Below are 16,759 nucleotides of genomic sequence, written 5' to 3'. Positions count from 1 at the left end.
TAAAAAATAAATAAATAAATAAATAAATAAATCAAAGTGGGAACAAAAAGATCTCTAGATAGGCAGACTAGACTCCAGTGCACGACCTTGTACTAAAAGACCTCTGGGTGCCAGCACTTGGATGAACAGAACTTAACATGTATGGTGGAATGGCAGAATGCATTTGGTCCGGTGGGGAAGCAGATATATGGGGACATGGATAAAAAATAAATAAATAAATAAATAAATAAATCAAAGTGGGAACAAAAAGATCTCTAGATAGGCAGACTAGACTCCAGTGCACGACCTTGTACTAAAAGACCTCTGGGTGCCAGCACTTGGATGAACAGAACTTAACATGTATGGTGGAATGGCAGAATGCATTTGGTCCGGTGGGGAAGCAGATATATGGGGACATGGATTGAGGCGTTGGGGTCTAAATTTGATTCAGAACTGTTGTATGAAATGTACAAAAGCTCAATAAAAATATTTTTTAACTTAAAAAATGAATTATATATTTATGAAAAGATGATTGGTATGGTGAGTAGTATACACTAGGTGCTTAATGAATACTTGCTTTCATATGTCTTAAAAATGTTCTAAGAATAGAAAAGTAAGAAAGTATGCAAATATGGACTTGTAGGAGGTCAAGGAAAAGTAAAGCATTTCATAAAAGAGGAAAAGCACCGGATATGTTTAAAAGAGTAAGGACGCTCTGTTCCTGGATAATATGGCATTTCAAAGAAATCTGTATATGATTCTGGAAAGATTAGTTGGGTCCTCAATTGGAGATCTTGAATTCCCAGCAAAAGAAAATTGCCAAATTTGCTTTAATTTTTTTTACGTGATATGATAAAAGTCATGTAAATGTTAATGACACCTTGAAGAGAAGAAGGTCCATATTACTGGAAAGCTACTGCAGTGTTAGGATGGAAACAATAAGGCTAACACAGGTTAGGTATTGTAGGAAACAGGAGACACTGAAGTAAAAGGGAAATAATAAAAGGAAATACACATAAAATAAAAATAATAAAATAGTTTTTAAAAAAGGAAATAAAAGTATTAATCTACTAATTTAAAGTGGAAGGATGGCATGCTTTGCTCACATCAGAGAAAATGAAGCACAATACAGATGTGTAAACACAGGGCATTAATAAGTTTGTATAAAGTATGTAAGTTTCATAGTTAATGCAATTTTTAATGATTTTTTAAAAATTTCTTTTCAAACCAGGAAGATAAGCTTCTAACAAAAAATACAAAGAACTATCAGGAATTTTGATATTATAAAAAAGCAAGATAGACAATCATCACTTACCTATGTAAAAAATTTTAATACCTATTAAATAAATTTGTATTTCAAGGTATCCAAGTCTAAGAATGTTTTTACAAGCTCATAATAAAAAATAAATGAAAAGTTACTTACTTGAATAATTCTCAAGGGAGACTCAGGCTGGTACACCTGAAGTCCCGGCACATAGTGAACCAGCATGTGAAGCACGCTACAAGCGACATGGGCGACTGTTTTATTAGTAAACTGCAACAACAAAAATCGTCATAAAAACTTTTATGCATTATTCACAACATATTAGCTTCTGACAATTCAAATTTCATATTTCCTTTAACCACAAATGTATGAATGTTTATTACAGTATTTTAAGGAAGACTACAGCTGCAAAATAAAATACCACAACACATTCCAAAGAGAAATGCAATTTAACCAAATTTTCTTTGTAAATCTTTGTCCTCATTAAGTACTTTTTTTAATATATAATTTTTTATTGAATGTTTGTGCTATCCTTCTACCTGAATTTCTCCAATGGCCTCTAAACTATTCATGTTGTTATCAACTTCTGCATTCCAATAGCTCTTCACATCATTTCCAAATTAAACCTCTAAACAGTGCCTTCATCCTGACACTAACTATGGTTAAAACTTTCAGATGACTACTCTAATGGCAAGAAGAAAAAATGTGTATGCTTATCTATGTCTAAACCTTACCGATACTTCAAACTCCAAAATGTCTTCTTTCGTAAGTCTTTTTAGATTACCAAATCAAAGTGACGTCTGCTTCCATGGCACTCAGGTAGCTCCTAAGCACATTCTTTCAGTGTTTACAGAGGTTTTCATCTAACTCTTACTTTAGCGTTTTCAGCTATGGTATCACAACCCTTTCAAAGCTATTACTGACAGTGCTTCTTATTCTACTGCTGTTCTTTAGCTTGCCTAGCAAAGCACCTCAAGCACAGCATGTGCTCAGAAATGCCTGTCAGTTCAACAGCATTGCTCAAAAATGCTTATTAGATAAATTATACATTTAGTCTTAAGCAGATGTTTTAGTAGTAAAAATTTCAAGACAAAAATAATAAACATTTTTTTCATAAGTAAAAATAAAATAAATAAAAAACAAACTCATTTAAGCAGTGGGGCATGTCAGCACCCAGAAAGCTGAGGCAGGAAAGTCCTGAGCTCAATGCCAGTCTGAGTTCCCTATACTGAGGCACTGTCTCACACAAAAACAAAAACAAAGTAAGGGCTGGAGAGATGGCTAAGTGCTTAAAAGAACTGACTGCTCTTGCAGAAGACCCGGTTTCAAATTCCCAGCACCCACATAGTGGCTAACAATCATCTGTAGCTCTAGTTCCAGAGGAATCTGATGCTCTGCTCTCGTCTGACCTCCACAGGCACTGCAGGACAGGGTGTAGTTACAGACATTCAGGCAATACACTCATACATATAAAGTAAGTAAATAAATAAAACCTAAAAATAACAACACACACACACACACACTTTATTCTGATTCTCCAAATGATTAGATTACTGCTTCTAAACAAATCTTATTCTGGCTACAAAGAAGACATCATCTTTAAAAATAAAACCAAAAGCTGAACACTCAACAATTTAGAGAGTAATAAAGATCAAGTACTAAGTCACAAAAATACTAGTTAAAATATCAGAGGCAGTGGGCAGGTGGCTTAGTTTGTTAAGTGCCTGGAGCCAAAGCATGAAGACCTGAGTTCAGATAAAAAGTTGGACATGCTGGCACATGCTTGTAATCCTAGAGCTAGGGAGGCAGAGACGGGAGGCTCCCTGGAGCTTGTTGGCCAGTTAGCCTTGCTGAATCAGTGAGCTCCAGGAACAGTGAGGGACCCTGTCAGAAAATTAGGTAGAGTACAGAGAAAGTCATAAGACATTAACCTCTGGCCTCAACACATACACATGCACATGCACATGTACATGCACAAATGAACGCATACCCACACACAAATAAAATCAACCTCCCTCCCATAAGTTGCTTTAAATGACTGCTTTCTTTTCAAGAAGCCAGCCACATGTTTTCTAAGGAAGAAGTCAAATAAAAATTCAAATGTATAAAAGAATTTAGAAAAAAGAGGTCATAATAAAAATACCCTGAATTCAAAAGTGGGACCATTCTTAAGGAGAATCAGAATCAAGGTGCTAACATAATAATAAATATTAAAGGTGTTTATTATGCCTTGGGCACAAGATATAACTAACACCTGGAAAAAAATCATGCATTCCATACTATTTCAATATATTTCATTAAACAGTTTACCTTCAATGAAACACAAATTACATTCAGAGCTTCTTTAATTTGAGGATGGTGAGACTCGTGGACTAATTCTTCACAAATCCAAATACCTAAACTGCAAAGTGCTACACATCTGCAAAAAAAAGGGTGGCCAACAATGACACAGGTGACTGAACCTTTAAAATCACCGTACCAAGAATCAACTGGCATAATGAACATGCAGCGTCTAAGCCAACTAATGACTCGCTTACTCTGTAAGTTAGCTAGTGATTAAAGAAGAGAAAGTAGAGAGAAAGAACTACCCTAAACTTGCTATCTAATTTTCCACTATAATTTATCAACAATGATACAATGAATAAAGCAGTAGCTTGGGATAATACACAGCATCTTTTGAAAAATCCATGTTAGTAAGCAGACAGTGTCCTATTCCCGAACAGCTATTAACCTGCTTTCAACAGGAAACAGTCTAATTTTATTGACTGGCAATAGTGAAAACAACAGCAAAAATCTCTTACACAGGCAGGGTGTGGTGGTTCACGCCTTTAACCCTAGCACTTGGGAAGCAAAGACAGGAGGATCTTTGAATTTAAGGCCAGCCTGGTCTACATAGTGAGTTACAGGTCAGCCAGGGTTACATAGTGAGAGACGCTTTCTCAAAAACTAAAGAACAACAACAACAACAAATCCCCAAGCAAACAAGTAAAAAAAACTTAAGTAAAAAAAACACAGAGTTGAGCCGGGCATGGTGGCATACGCCTATAGTCCCAGCACATGGGAGGCAGAAGACAGCATGGTCTACATAGTGAGTACCAGGCCAGCTGGGGCTACACGGAGACTCTGTTTCAAAAGACAACAACAACAACAACAAGTTAAAAAAAAATGAAGTTGATGGAATAAATTAAATATTTTTTATTCAAATTTAACACAACTAGTCATAAATTCTTTTTAAAATAAGTGAAAGTTAAATTTAAAAAAAAATTAAATTCCACCAAAAGCAGGACTTCTGGTTCTGTTCTGTTTCCCTAATGTCACGTGGGATCTCATTTCCCTAGAAATATAACTCAGCTGAGTTTTAGCTAGAAGACAGTTGGTGATCAGAATCAGAAGACCCAATGTACTCAAGTTTAGAATTCTGATAAACAGTATAATGGTTCTCCCTAAGTATAACAACAGTCTATTGTCTGCATTTTCCCATGGACCACATATATTAATAATGATATTCTTAAATGTAGTGGATCACTAAATTTCAAAACAATTAAGTGCAAAAATATTTTTCTTCTTGAACACAGTAGAAAGCCTAATATCCCCTCTTTGGCTGTAGAGTGTTAACACAGAGAACTGTTTAATACTGAGACTACCAAAATGTCTTCAGAGTATACTGTCTTATTTTTTTCTCTCTTGATAGCAACCCAATAGTCATACATAGCATTTATAGATCTAAACAACCAAGTTTGAGGTTTTAGCAACAGAAACCTCTGAAGACCTAAAGCAACTCCAAAGATTCAGCTAACTAATTAAAAGCAGGGGCTGGGAATACAAATACTGAATAGTTTTTGCTGAAATAAGAGAAGGTAGGATGAAAAAAAAGGGTGGAGGCTGGAGAGATGGCTCAATGGTAAAGAACGCTGGCTGCTCTTGCAGAGGACCTGTTTCTATTTATCATCTGTAACTCCATACACATAAAATCAAAAAAAGGAGAGAGAAGGTAGATTGGGCAGGGTGGCTCCTGTCTGTAATCCTAGTACTTGGGAGGCTAAGGCAGGAGGATTGGGAGTTCAAGAACAATTCATGATCAAATAGGTGTGGCTATTAAAATATTTCATCAGATATATTACTTCCTATAATATTTTGATGAACATGCATTGATTCCTACTGTTCCATTTCAAAGTACTGAATAAGGTACTGTACAAATAAAATCTGAAGATAAAGTAAAATGTATTTATTTATTTAATTTTTTTAAAAATTTTTTGGTCTTTCTGAGACAGGGTCTCCCTTACAGCCCCAGATGGCCTGGAACTCCCTTTATAGACCAGGTTGGCCTTGAACTCACAAGATATCCTCCTGTCTCTGCCTTCCAAGTGCATTAAAGGCATGTGCCACCACACCTGGCCTAGTACAATGTATTTAAATAAAAGCAAAGCAAATTATTGTTGCTATGTAAGATGAAGACTTATGTAAGTCTGGAAAAATCTGGAGTTCTGTAGTCAAGTTTTACAAAGATTACAAGAACAGAGCTATGCTAAACATTAACTCCATGAACATCTGACCTACCGTGCAGGACCAGAGGGTTCATCTCTTGCTGAGCTTAATACAGTTTTAATTGTAAGTTCCTAAAATGAGAAGAAATAGTAAGATGACTAAGACTTCATGTACTAATTCAATAAATATTGCTTAATTAGCCATTCTAGGCCAACTATGGTGCTAGGTATTAGAAATAGAGGCGGTAAGTAAAACAATTTGCTCTCGTATATGTACTTTTAATAAAAATCTAGGGTTATTCCAAAAAGTCTTAAAGAAATTATGAAATTTGGGGCAGGAGTGATGATTCAGTGGTTAAGAACACTGGCTGTTCTTACAGAAGACCCAGGTTCAAATCCCAGCACCCACATGGCAGCTAACAATTGTCTGTAACTCCAGTTCCAGAAGATCCAACAGCCTCTTCTGTCCTCTGTGGGCATTACACAACATGGGTGAACTTAGCTACATGCAGGCAATATATGCATACACATAAAATAATATATTGGAAATTTTTTTTTAAATTATGAAACTTATAACCAAAAGTTTATCTTCAAAAATAGCTTTTATTTCATGATTAGAAGAATAATAAAGGTTCACTATAAGACAGATAATAAAAGCAGAATTAATATGAAAGGCATGAATACCTCTTTATAAATGTTTAGAAATATAATTTGAAAGCCAGGACCAGAGGGCTACACTGGTGAATTCTAAGAAACATTTAAAGAATCAAACCCAAGCCAAATTTTTATCAAATCCTTCAAAAAATAAAATTTTTTTGAAGTAGAAACACTTTACTTCCATACCCATTCTGTGAGGCCAACATTATTTTGAAACCAAAATCCGTATGAATACTATTTTATTAAAAGAAAATTACACTGACGTTTACTAGGATAAAGCTGAGATCTCAGCAGACTGCCAGAGTGTGCCTGTTCAGGCCTCCCTCTGGCATAGCAGCTGAGAACTCAGTGGATTGCCTGAGAGTTCCAAAATTGCTATTCCCCTTAGGGAACTTCCCAAATACTGCCCCGAGTTCTTGCTAGTAGGAGTCCAAACCTTAGAAGGAAGCCTGAGTGTACCTGACTGGAAGCTGACTTGGGCTTCTGTGGGAGATCCTGAGTAGCTGATCTGAAGACATCAGTTCCCTCCAAAATAAAACCTGAGAGAACCTGAAACCTGGACCAACCAGCTTTACATAACCAATAAGAAAAGGACCAAGGCACACCACCAAAGATACAAACAGAAGCAAACTTCAACTTAATTCTCCTAACACAATAACAAACAACAAAAGAAATTCGAATGCCAAAATCACAACGAAAGAATAAAAAAATTACCAAAAGATAACCCAGGACACTGAATTTAAAAGAAAAATCATAAACATGATCAAGGAATTCAATGAATTTAAAGAACACACGAACAAATAAATTAAGAACTAAAAGATAAGGATAAACTTCTGAATGAATTCATAAAAGAGATAGAAACACTGAAGAAAACTCAGGCAGAAATAAAGAAGGAAGTGTAAAACTCAATAAGCCAACTTGAAACAACAGGGGAAAGCCTCATTGCTACAATGAATGAAATGGAAACAGAATATCAACACTGGAGGATAAAGTTGAGGAACTGGACCACTCAAGCAAAGAGTATGAAAAATTTAAAAAAAAAAAAACACAGGGATGGAATATGCAAGAGATGTGGGTCACCATGAAAAGACCAAATCTACAGATCACGGGAATAGAGGAAGGAGAAGAATTTCAGGTTAATGGTGTTGACCAGATCTTAAACAGGATGGTAGAAGAGAATTTCCCGAAATTAAGAAAAGACATCCCCTTAGAAATACAAGGAGCACATAGAACACCAAAGACAGGACCAGAAAAGAAACTCCCCACAGCATATCAGAGTAAAAACACTAAATGTAGAGAACAAAGAGAGAATACTAAAAGCAGCAAAAGAAAAACAAGTCACACATAAAGGAAAGCCCATCAGAATTACAGCTGACTTATCAATGCAAACTATGAAAGCCGGACGAGGTATTTCCAGTTCTAAATGACAACAGATGCCAGCCCAGGATATTCTACCTACCAAAAATGTCTACTACAATTGAGGGGGAAAGGAAATCTTCCAGACACAAAGAGCCTGAAGGAATACATGTCTGTGAAACCAGCCCTTCAAAGAATCCTTGAAGCAATACAGAGAGTGGAGAGAGAAACTACTATACCCCAGGGGCCACAAAAGAAAACAAATAAAGGTATAATTGAGGAAAAACAAAATTAGACAAAGAACTCAAACAGCAATCAAAATGATGGCAACCATTACATGTCTTTCAGTAATAACTTTAAATATCAATGGGCTGAACTCTCCAGTCAAAAGACACAGGCTAAGTGAATGGATTAAGAAACAAAATCCATCTGTGCAGGTTTGCTATGATATATAAAGGATGAGTCAAAAATAATATACACATAATCTTAAAATTTCTAAGGTCATAGTTTAGTCAGCTAGTTTAAGGAACAAAATATATGTCTAATCAAGGTTTATCTGAGAATTTTTGGGTTTTTCCCAAGCTTTATCTACACAGCACATGGTAATTTAAGGTACCAGACTCGGGGCTGGAGAGATGGCTCAGTGGTTAAGAATACTGACTGTTCTTGCAGAAGACCCAGGTTCAAATCCCAGCACCCACATGCCAGTTCAAGGGGATCCGACAGCCTCTTCTGACCTCTTCGGGCATTGCACAGCACGGATGCACTTACCTACATGCAGGCAATATACTCATGCACATAAAATAAAAATAATAAATAAAATATTTTAAAAAAGTACCAGACTGGTGGAACTAAACTTCTTGGTTGTTTAACAGCCATACTTTGTTTGAGGCCTATACTAATCTGGTCAGAGGGACTAAAGGACAGTTTTTGTTCCTTGCCCTCCATGGTCAACTAAGTTCCAGGGGACTAGAGCATCTGTCAAAATGTCCTATAATTGTGGTGAGTCACCAGTCCTGTTCAGGGAAGCCATGGAAACCCCACGAGATGGACTTGAACCAGTGTCCAGTCTACAAAGAGGAGGGTCAACTCACAAGAACCATTTCCTCCATGCTTCAAGTGAGGCCAGCTATGGTCAAGCAAGACTTTTGACTTATCTTCACATAGATGGAACCGGTAAAAGAAAGGAGCCAGGGGTACCTCCCAAGCCCATGTAACCCCTGAGGAACAGATCCTCCAACAAGCTTAAGTGTAAAAATAAATTGGTTTATTTAGGCCAACTGTATGGTCTTAAACACCCAAAAGGAAAGTATAACCAAAGATTAAAGTGGTCAGTATATTTAAGAGTTCAAGGGCTTACACTTCCCAGACATTAGGCTTAAGTCTATATAAAATATTATTTAGACAATTATTTCTCATTGATGATTTTGTTTCTAAGCAGAATGGGCTGCTCAGATGTAAGTCTTCAAATATTGGTCTGCAATACTGTAGTGCCCACCTGTAGCTAAGCGAGACAACCCGCTATTGTTCTAAAATGATGGATAAATTTGTTTTCCCTTCCTATCTAGAAGCCTTTCCGAGGGAACTGACACTGATTCTAGCCACTCCAACAGCTATCAAAATGCCTGAAAACAAATCCTGAATCCATCACTCCTGAGTCCAGCCTTGGCAGACAAAAGAAAAATGAGGAGGAATCCAATAGAGGGACCTGTCGTCAAGAAATCCCAATGGACTCCGATATGAACATCTGAAATTTGCCCTGTTCTTTTTTTTTGGTTTCCTGTCTAGAACTTGTACTGCAAACTACTCTTACCTTTACTTCTTCACATCCCCTATTCACCAGACAAGGACTTTCTTTTCTCTCTACAGATAAGAAGTATGAAATTTGGGAGTCTTTTAGATAGACCCACTGAAGGGGTACTCCAATTGCCTCACCCTGCATCCCTGTTCAGCATGGAAGAAGCCAGAGCGGTCTGGGTCCCAATTCTCTATCCACAAATTGGGTAACCTCTTCAGAGGATGGTGTGGTAAGAATAGGAGGTCGGAATTGGCTAGGCAGTTAGGGTAAAAAGACCCCAAAGAAAAGAAGCCAGTTTCTTGGTTAAAAGTCAGTGTCTTAGCTAAAAGTCAAAATGTGCTTGGGCCTCTTAGCAACATCCTCTGTTCCAAAGGCCAAAAATGTCAAAAGTATTTGGGAGTTCGTAACCAAAAGATTTTAGGGTTACCTCTTCAGAAGGGGGAGTGTTAGAGTAGCAAAAAGCCCCACTGGGGGGGGGGAGGGAGGGAGGGAGTGAGGGAGGACACAAAGTTGTCAGAAAAAAGTGATGGAGAGATATGGGAGGTGTTGGAGGGGAGGGAGTGGGAGTGGATTTGATCAAAACACCTTATATGCATGTATGAAATGCTCAATAAAGTTTTTTTAAAAAGTTAAAAAAAAAAGAAAATTTCAGGGGGGCTCAACATATGCAAATCAATAATGTGATGTGCCACTTTTAACAGAATGAAAGGTATGCATCATATGATTATCTCAACAGAGAAATAAAAAGTATTTGACAAAGTATAACATGATCTATAATAAATATTATAAATATGGTATAAATAAATTATAATATAAATAAATATAATAAATATGGTTATTTATAACCATAAATAAACTGTGACTTTTAAGTAGTTCTCAAAGGTAGCCAACAGTAAAACACTCAAATTTCTTTCCAGAAAATCAGGAGCAGATAAAGATGCCCACATTCACCACTTCTATTTCACAGAGTACTGCAAGTCCCAGTCAAGGAAATTCAGCAGGGAAAGAAACAAACAAAACAAGGCAACCATGCTAGAAAGGAAAAATTAAAAACTCTATTTTCAGATGAAATAATCTAATATTATATAGTACTACAAATTCTGCCACAAAACTGTTAAAAGTTTGTAGAATTGCCAGGTACAAAACCAACATAGAAAAAGTCAGTTATTAAAGACTTGGAAAAATTATACACCATTTTAAAAAAAAAAACAACTGCTACTGGTATAGCTACTATGTAAACCAGTATGGTGGTTTCTACAAAAGTTAAAAATGGGGCTGGAACAAAAGCTCAGTGGTTAAGAGAACTTGTTCTGCAATCATGAAGACAAGGGCTTGGAGTCCAGCACCTGTCTAGCAAGCTGGGCATCTGTGGCACACCTAAAGCCCCAGCTGTAAGGAGGGCAGAGATAAAAAGGATTGCTGAGGCTTGCTGGCTTCTAGCTGAGATGAGAAAATGTGAGCCCCAGGTTCAGGGAGAGACCTTTCAGCAAAGGAATAGGCAGAGTGTTAGAAGAGGACATCGATGCCCTCTTTGGCCTCCACATGTGTATAATGGCAAACATACCTGTGCGCACACACATGCATATATACTTGCGACACACAGACAAACATAAGATACCTGTGCACACACACATGCATATATACTAAAGACACACAGACAAACATAAGAATAAGTAAATAAATACATTTTAATTGAAAATAGAACTACCATATGACTTAGCTATATCACTCTTGGACACAAACCCAAAGGGTTTAAGTGAATTAACCCAAACACAGAAAGAAAAATACTTCATGGTTTCTCTCTTATGTGATTCAGAGCTTTTAATTTTTATATTTATGTATATAAGTGGATATGAGTATGGGTACAGGTCATTAAACTAGAAGGGGACCACAAGAGGAGAAACGAGTTTTCTTTTACTTTCTTCCTTTTTTTTTTTTTTTTAGATAGGGTAACCCTGTAGCCGTTGGTGGCCTGGAATTCACTATGTAGACCAGATGCACCTCAATCTCACAGAGATCCACCTGCTTCTGCCTCCCAAGTACTGGGATTAAAGGCATATGCCACCAAGGATGGCTTCTTTCTTCTTTTTCCTCTCTCTCCTTCTTTCTTTGAAAGATGTGTTTTATGTGTAGGAGTGTTTGGCGCACGCACGCACGCACATGCACTACATAACATGCAGAACCTGCAGGGGCCAGAAGAGGTCATTGGAACTCTTGGAACTAGAATTTCAGATAGTTGATAGTTGTGAATTTCCATGTGGGTGCTAGGAACCAAACCTAGGTCTTATGTAAGAGCAGCAAGTGCTCTTAACCACTAAGGCATCTCTTCAACTCCAAGAGGGGAAACAGTTTTGAGGAGTGGTGGTGGGGGGGGCGGTAAGAGAACACATGACATGAAAATGAAGAGAGAAATACTGGGGGAAGTGGGGTGGAAAGGGTACAAAGAAGATAGGAGAAAAAAAGGGAGGGAGGAAGATCAGTTACAAACAATATATGAAAACCCTATAATTAGGACTGGAGAGATGGCTCAGCGGTTAAGAACACTGGCTGTTCTTGTAGAAGACCTGGGTTCGAATCCCAGCACCCACATAGCAGCTAACAACTGTCTGTAATTCCAGTTCCAGGGGATCCAACAGCCTCTTCTGCCCTCCGTGGGCATCGCATGACACAGGTGCACTTACTTACATGCAGGCATAACACTCATACACATAAAAAACAACAATAAAAAAAAAACACATCAATCAGCTGGGTGTGGTGGTGCACACCTAGGCAGAGGCAAGCAGATCTCTATGAGTTCAAGACTAGCCTGGTCTACATAGTGAGTTCCAGGACAGCTGGGGCTACAGAGAGACTGTTTCAAAAAAAAAGATAAAAAAAAAATAATAAAATAAAAAATAAAAATAATATATTTAAATTTTTTTTAAATTAAAAAAGAAAACCTTATAATTAAAACCATTACTTTGTATGTGAATTAGAAACAAATAAAACATCAAAACTCTCACCTCCAAAAAAAGATTTACTAGTGCAGGTATTTATAATAAAATGTGTCTATGAAATTAAAAAAAAAAAACTGCACTGGAGTGATGGCTCAGTGGTTAAGAACACTGACTGCTGTTGCAGAAGACCCGAGTTCAAATCCCAGCACCCACATGGCAGCTAACAACTGTCCATAACTCCAGTTCCAGGGCATCTGACAGCCTCTTTTGTCCTCTGTGGGCACTGCACGACACGGGTGCACTTACCTACTACATGCAGGCAATACATGATACACATAAAATAAAATATTAAAAGGAAAAAAACCCCAAAAAGATTAAAGGCTTGGTTTAAAAAAAAAACAAAAACCAAAAAACCTCAGTTGTTTCTACATACTAAGAATCAACGAGCTCTCTGAAAAGAGATTGCTTAAGCTGTCCTGCTTTACAATGGTATCAAGACTAATGAAATATACAGGAGTAAGTCTAGACAAGGAAAAGAAAGACCTATGGACCCAGAACAATGTAATGCTCATAAAAGAGATTGAAAAGGACACAAATAAATGGGAACACAACTTGAGTTCATAATTTTGAAAAATTAGTATTGTTAAAATAATCTATGTTACCCAAAGCAATTTCACTAACAGCTAAACACCAAAAAGAAGAGAAATCAGTACGAGAGAAACTCTATAATCAAGCATTGTGGCACAGTAAGGATAAGCTGTAGGCCAGCATGGGCTACAGAGCAAGTTTGAGACCAATCTGGGCTACATAGTAAGATCTTGTCTGAAACAAAAACCCAATCAAAACAATATTCCACTTTCAAGACAAGTTTGGTGGGGCAAGCCTGCAATATTTGCATTTGGAGGCTGAGGCAAGATCATGTATGCCAGTTCAAGGCCACCCTGGCTATAGAGTGAGTGCCAGACCACTCTAGATATACAGTGAAACCTTATCTCAGAACAAAACAAACAATTGCTGTAACAAGACCCATACTTCATATACTAACTTTAAAACATTTTTAAAGAATCCTCAAAACAGAACAAAATGCAATAACGAAGCCCATACTTTATATTCTAACTTACAAGTAATTTTTGTTGTTGTTGTTGTTATTGGTTTTATTTATTTATTTTTTTTGGTCTTTTTGAGACAGGGTCTCTCCGTAGCCCCAGCTGTCCTGGAACTCACTATGCAGACCAGGCTGGCCTTGAACTCACAGAGATCCGCCTGGCTCTGCCTCCCAAGTGCTGGGATTAAAGGCCTGCACCACTATACCTGGCAACTTACAAATATTTTTAAAGACTTTAAAAAAAGCAAAACAACAACAAGTATCAGTATGATCCCTGAGGGACAACCATATCTTTTCCCTCAACTCTTTAATGCTAAAGACCAATTGGAGTTAAACATGGAAAACTGGCTGGCAATTACTGTCACAGCACAATTTCTTCACAGGACAGTTAAGCCCTTGGGACTTTGTAATGCACAGTATTCAAGTAGAGACAAGTCTTAATAATAGAATCATTCAGTGTCAGTCACATTGTTAGACCCACACAAACTGCTTTTAACCTAACAGGAGAAATTTTAATACCATTCCCCTGTACCTTGGTCTAAATTACTGAGTCCACAGAACTGAATATGTGACTGTGTTGTATCTTCTCTTTAAACACAGGCTGACTTCTTACAGAAGCCCCAAACAACTTTTTTTACCAGTTCTCTACCTGAAAAATTTTAAAAGCTTACACATAACAAGGATTATTTGTCATACCTGCTCTTGACGACTGTTTTAGCCCTTTAATGCACAGGAGACTGCCACCCTATGTGTCACACCAAGTTTCACACAGCAGTAAGGCTTTCTATTACTTTGTTTGACATAACATACTGAGAAATTGGAAGAGGGAGTCAAATATTCAGTTTTGGTTAGCCTTCTCAACCAAAGCCTTATATTAGCAGCACAGGTCCTGACTCACAGGACATTTCAATAAATATTCACTGAGTGAATTGAGCACAGACATATAAACTTGATCATGAGAAAAGGTTCCAAAACCTTAAATCCCCTAAAGGCTAGTTTTGGGGTCTGGAGAATTAACCTTCTTTAATAACTACAGATTTCAAAAAGAAAAGGAAGAATACAAGTTTTATCACATATAATTCATGACTATAAACCTACTTATATGCTAAATACTAGCATCTCACGTCTTACCTTAACATCTGTAAATTGAGACACAGCGATGTCAGGAATGTTGGGATGGAGAGCAGGCAGTTCACAGTATAAATTGGGGAAACAAACTAAAGATCCCAGCAGAACTTGTGCTTCTACTCTTGGTGCCTAAACACCAGATTTAAACGACCATTAGAATGTTATTTAATGGTGTTCTTAAGCAACCATTAAAGTATTTTATTACTTAATTACATTATACAGGGCAGTGAGACTATGAAAAACTTGAACACACACACATACACACATACCAAAAAAAAAAAAAAACCCAAAAAGGAACATACAAAAGACTTAGGTTTCCATCTGAATTTCTACAGAAAGAACTATTATTCTTAATAAATATAATGGACAAATGGCAACACTTTCTTTAAAAAGCAACTAAAGCCAGGCGTGGTGGCGCATGCCTTTAAATCCCAGCACTTGGGAGGCAGAGGCAGGCATATCTCTGTGAGTTCAAGGCCAGCCTGATCTCCATAGCAAATCTAGGCTAGCTGGGGCTACAGGGAGACCCTGTCTCAAAAAAAAAAAAAAAAAAAAAAAAGCAACTAATCATCTGCAGCTAATGGATTTTCAATAGGAATATGTTATTAACTAGCATACATTCACCCTAATTAAAAGGAAAAATACAAGTATTTTACTTGTTTACTTATTTATTTAGAGATAGGGTCTTGCTATATAGCTTAGGCTTGCTCTAAACTCACATTGTAGCCGAGGTTGGTCTCAAACTTGTGATACTCTACCTCAGCCTCCCAAGTGCTGGGATTACAGGCATGTCCTACCACGCCTGGCTAAATATTTTAAATTTAGCTCATATTTCATCACGTATTGTTCAAATAAGTTGATGGCTCAATGTCACTTCTGTAGTATAATTAAATAGGAATGAAAATGTCAAGTATACCCTCAAGAAAACCAGGCTAGATAGTTTTTATCTTATTATTCCTAGGAAAATAAGCACTGCCTATGCAGCATTTACTAAAATAACATTATAATTTATATCCAGGCTATAGAAGGAAGTAACTTTTGCTCTGTTTTCTTTAATTTTATTAAGTTATTTCTTAAGTATCAACACCGAACATTTCTTTTTCTCTTGCACCTCATGTGAACACTTACAATACACCAATTTGTTAAACACTTAAAAATTGACTTGTATGTTTAAGAATATCTAATAAAAATGCTAAACACTAATCTATTAGAAACACAATACTTTTTCATATAAATCAAGACTAAATATCTAAAAAGACTTTCATCTCAGCAGACTTAAGCTTACATTATTTTCAACTAAATAAATCATCTTCACTGGATCTGTTAGTGCATACCTTAAATTTCAGCACAAGAGAGGTTGAGGTAGGGTGATTACAATTTCAAGGCCTACCAGTACTACCAAATAAGACAGTGTCTCAAAGAAAACAACAATAAAAGATAAAACAATTCATGCCCATATTAAGAAACAATCTAGATGCTATAGAGACAAAACAGCAACATGAAAGGACAGGGCAAGCTCACATCCACTATCCCAGTTTAAAATTATCCTATAAAAATAAAACTGACAAAAAGAAATCAATATTTAGTTTAAGATATTAGTTGAGAGTTTTTCTGCTAAGGTAGGTAAGGAAGTGGCAATATCTGAACATGAAGATATAGCAAAACAGAGGTGGAATGTGTTTATAGAACAGTTAAAGGTAAAATTCCATTATATTGTAATCTGCTTAAGGAAGGAGAAAAACAGTAACAAAGAGGATATAGGTGGGATCAAAATGAGAATCGAAAGAGCAAGACTTAGAATCAGTATTTTAAAAAAATATTTTATTTTTTATTTTTATTTTATGTGAGTGTATTGCCTGCATGTAAGTTACCCATGTCGTGCAATGCCTGTGGAAGTCAGAAGAGGGCATTAGATTCCCTGGAACTAGAGTTAGGACAGTTGTTGTTTGTCATGTGGGTGCTGGGACTCGAACCCAGGTCCTTTATAAGAGCAGCCAGTGCTCTTAACTGCTAAACCATCTCTCCAGCCCTAGTTTTTAGTTCTTTTATTCA

At 36.8% G+C, this 16,759-nt stretch overlaps 1 protein-coding gene across 12 annotated transcripts in view; it reads right to left on the bottom strand.

Moving 5' to 3' along the window:
• The window catches only part of Ralgapa1 (Ral GTPase activating protein catalytic alpha subunit 1), a 276,016-nt gene that overhangs the window by 115,200 nt on the left and 144,057 nt on the right, over nucleotides 1–16,759 (bottom strand). For all 12 annotated transcript variants that reach the window (XM_029563450.1, XM_029563452.1, XM_029563451.1 and 9 more), the window contains 4 exons: nucleotides 14,711–14,836; nucleotides 5,801–5,859; nucleotides 3,554–3,662; nucleotides 1,403–1,513 (listed from right to left, as the gene is read on the bottom strand). In XM_029563450.1, coding sequence (XP_029419310.1) covers nucleotides 1,403–1,513; nucleotides 3,554–3,662; nucleotides 5,801–5,859; nucleotides 14,711–14,836 — 405 coding nt within the window. The remainder of the gene's footprint in view (nucleotides 1–1,402; nucleotides 1,514–3,553; nucleotides 3,663–5,800; nucleotides 5,860–14,710; nucleotides 14,837–16,759) is intronic.

The sequence above is a fragment of the Nannospalax galili genome, unplaced genomic scaffold (assembly GCF_000622305.1).
Source record: "Nannospalax galili isolate Female #2095 unplaced genomic scaffold, S.galili_v1.0 scaffold816, whole genome shotgun sequence".
Classification (NCBI taxonomy): domain Eukaryota; kingdom Metazoa; phylum Chordata; class Mammalia; order Rodentia; family Spalacidae; genus Nannospalax; species Nannospalax galili.
The sequence above is the reverse complement of the archived record's forward strand: the minus strand, read 5'-3'. Positions and strand labels throughout refer to the sequence as shown.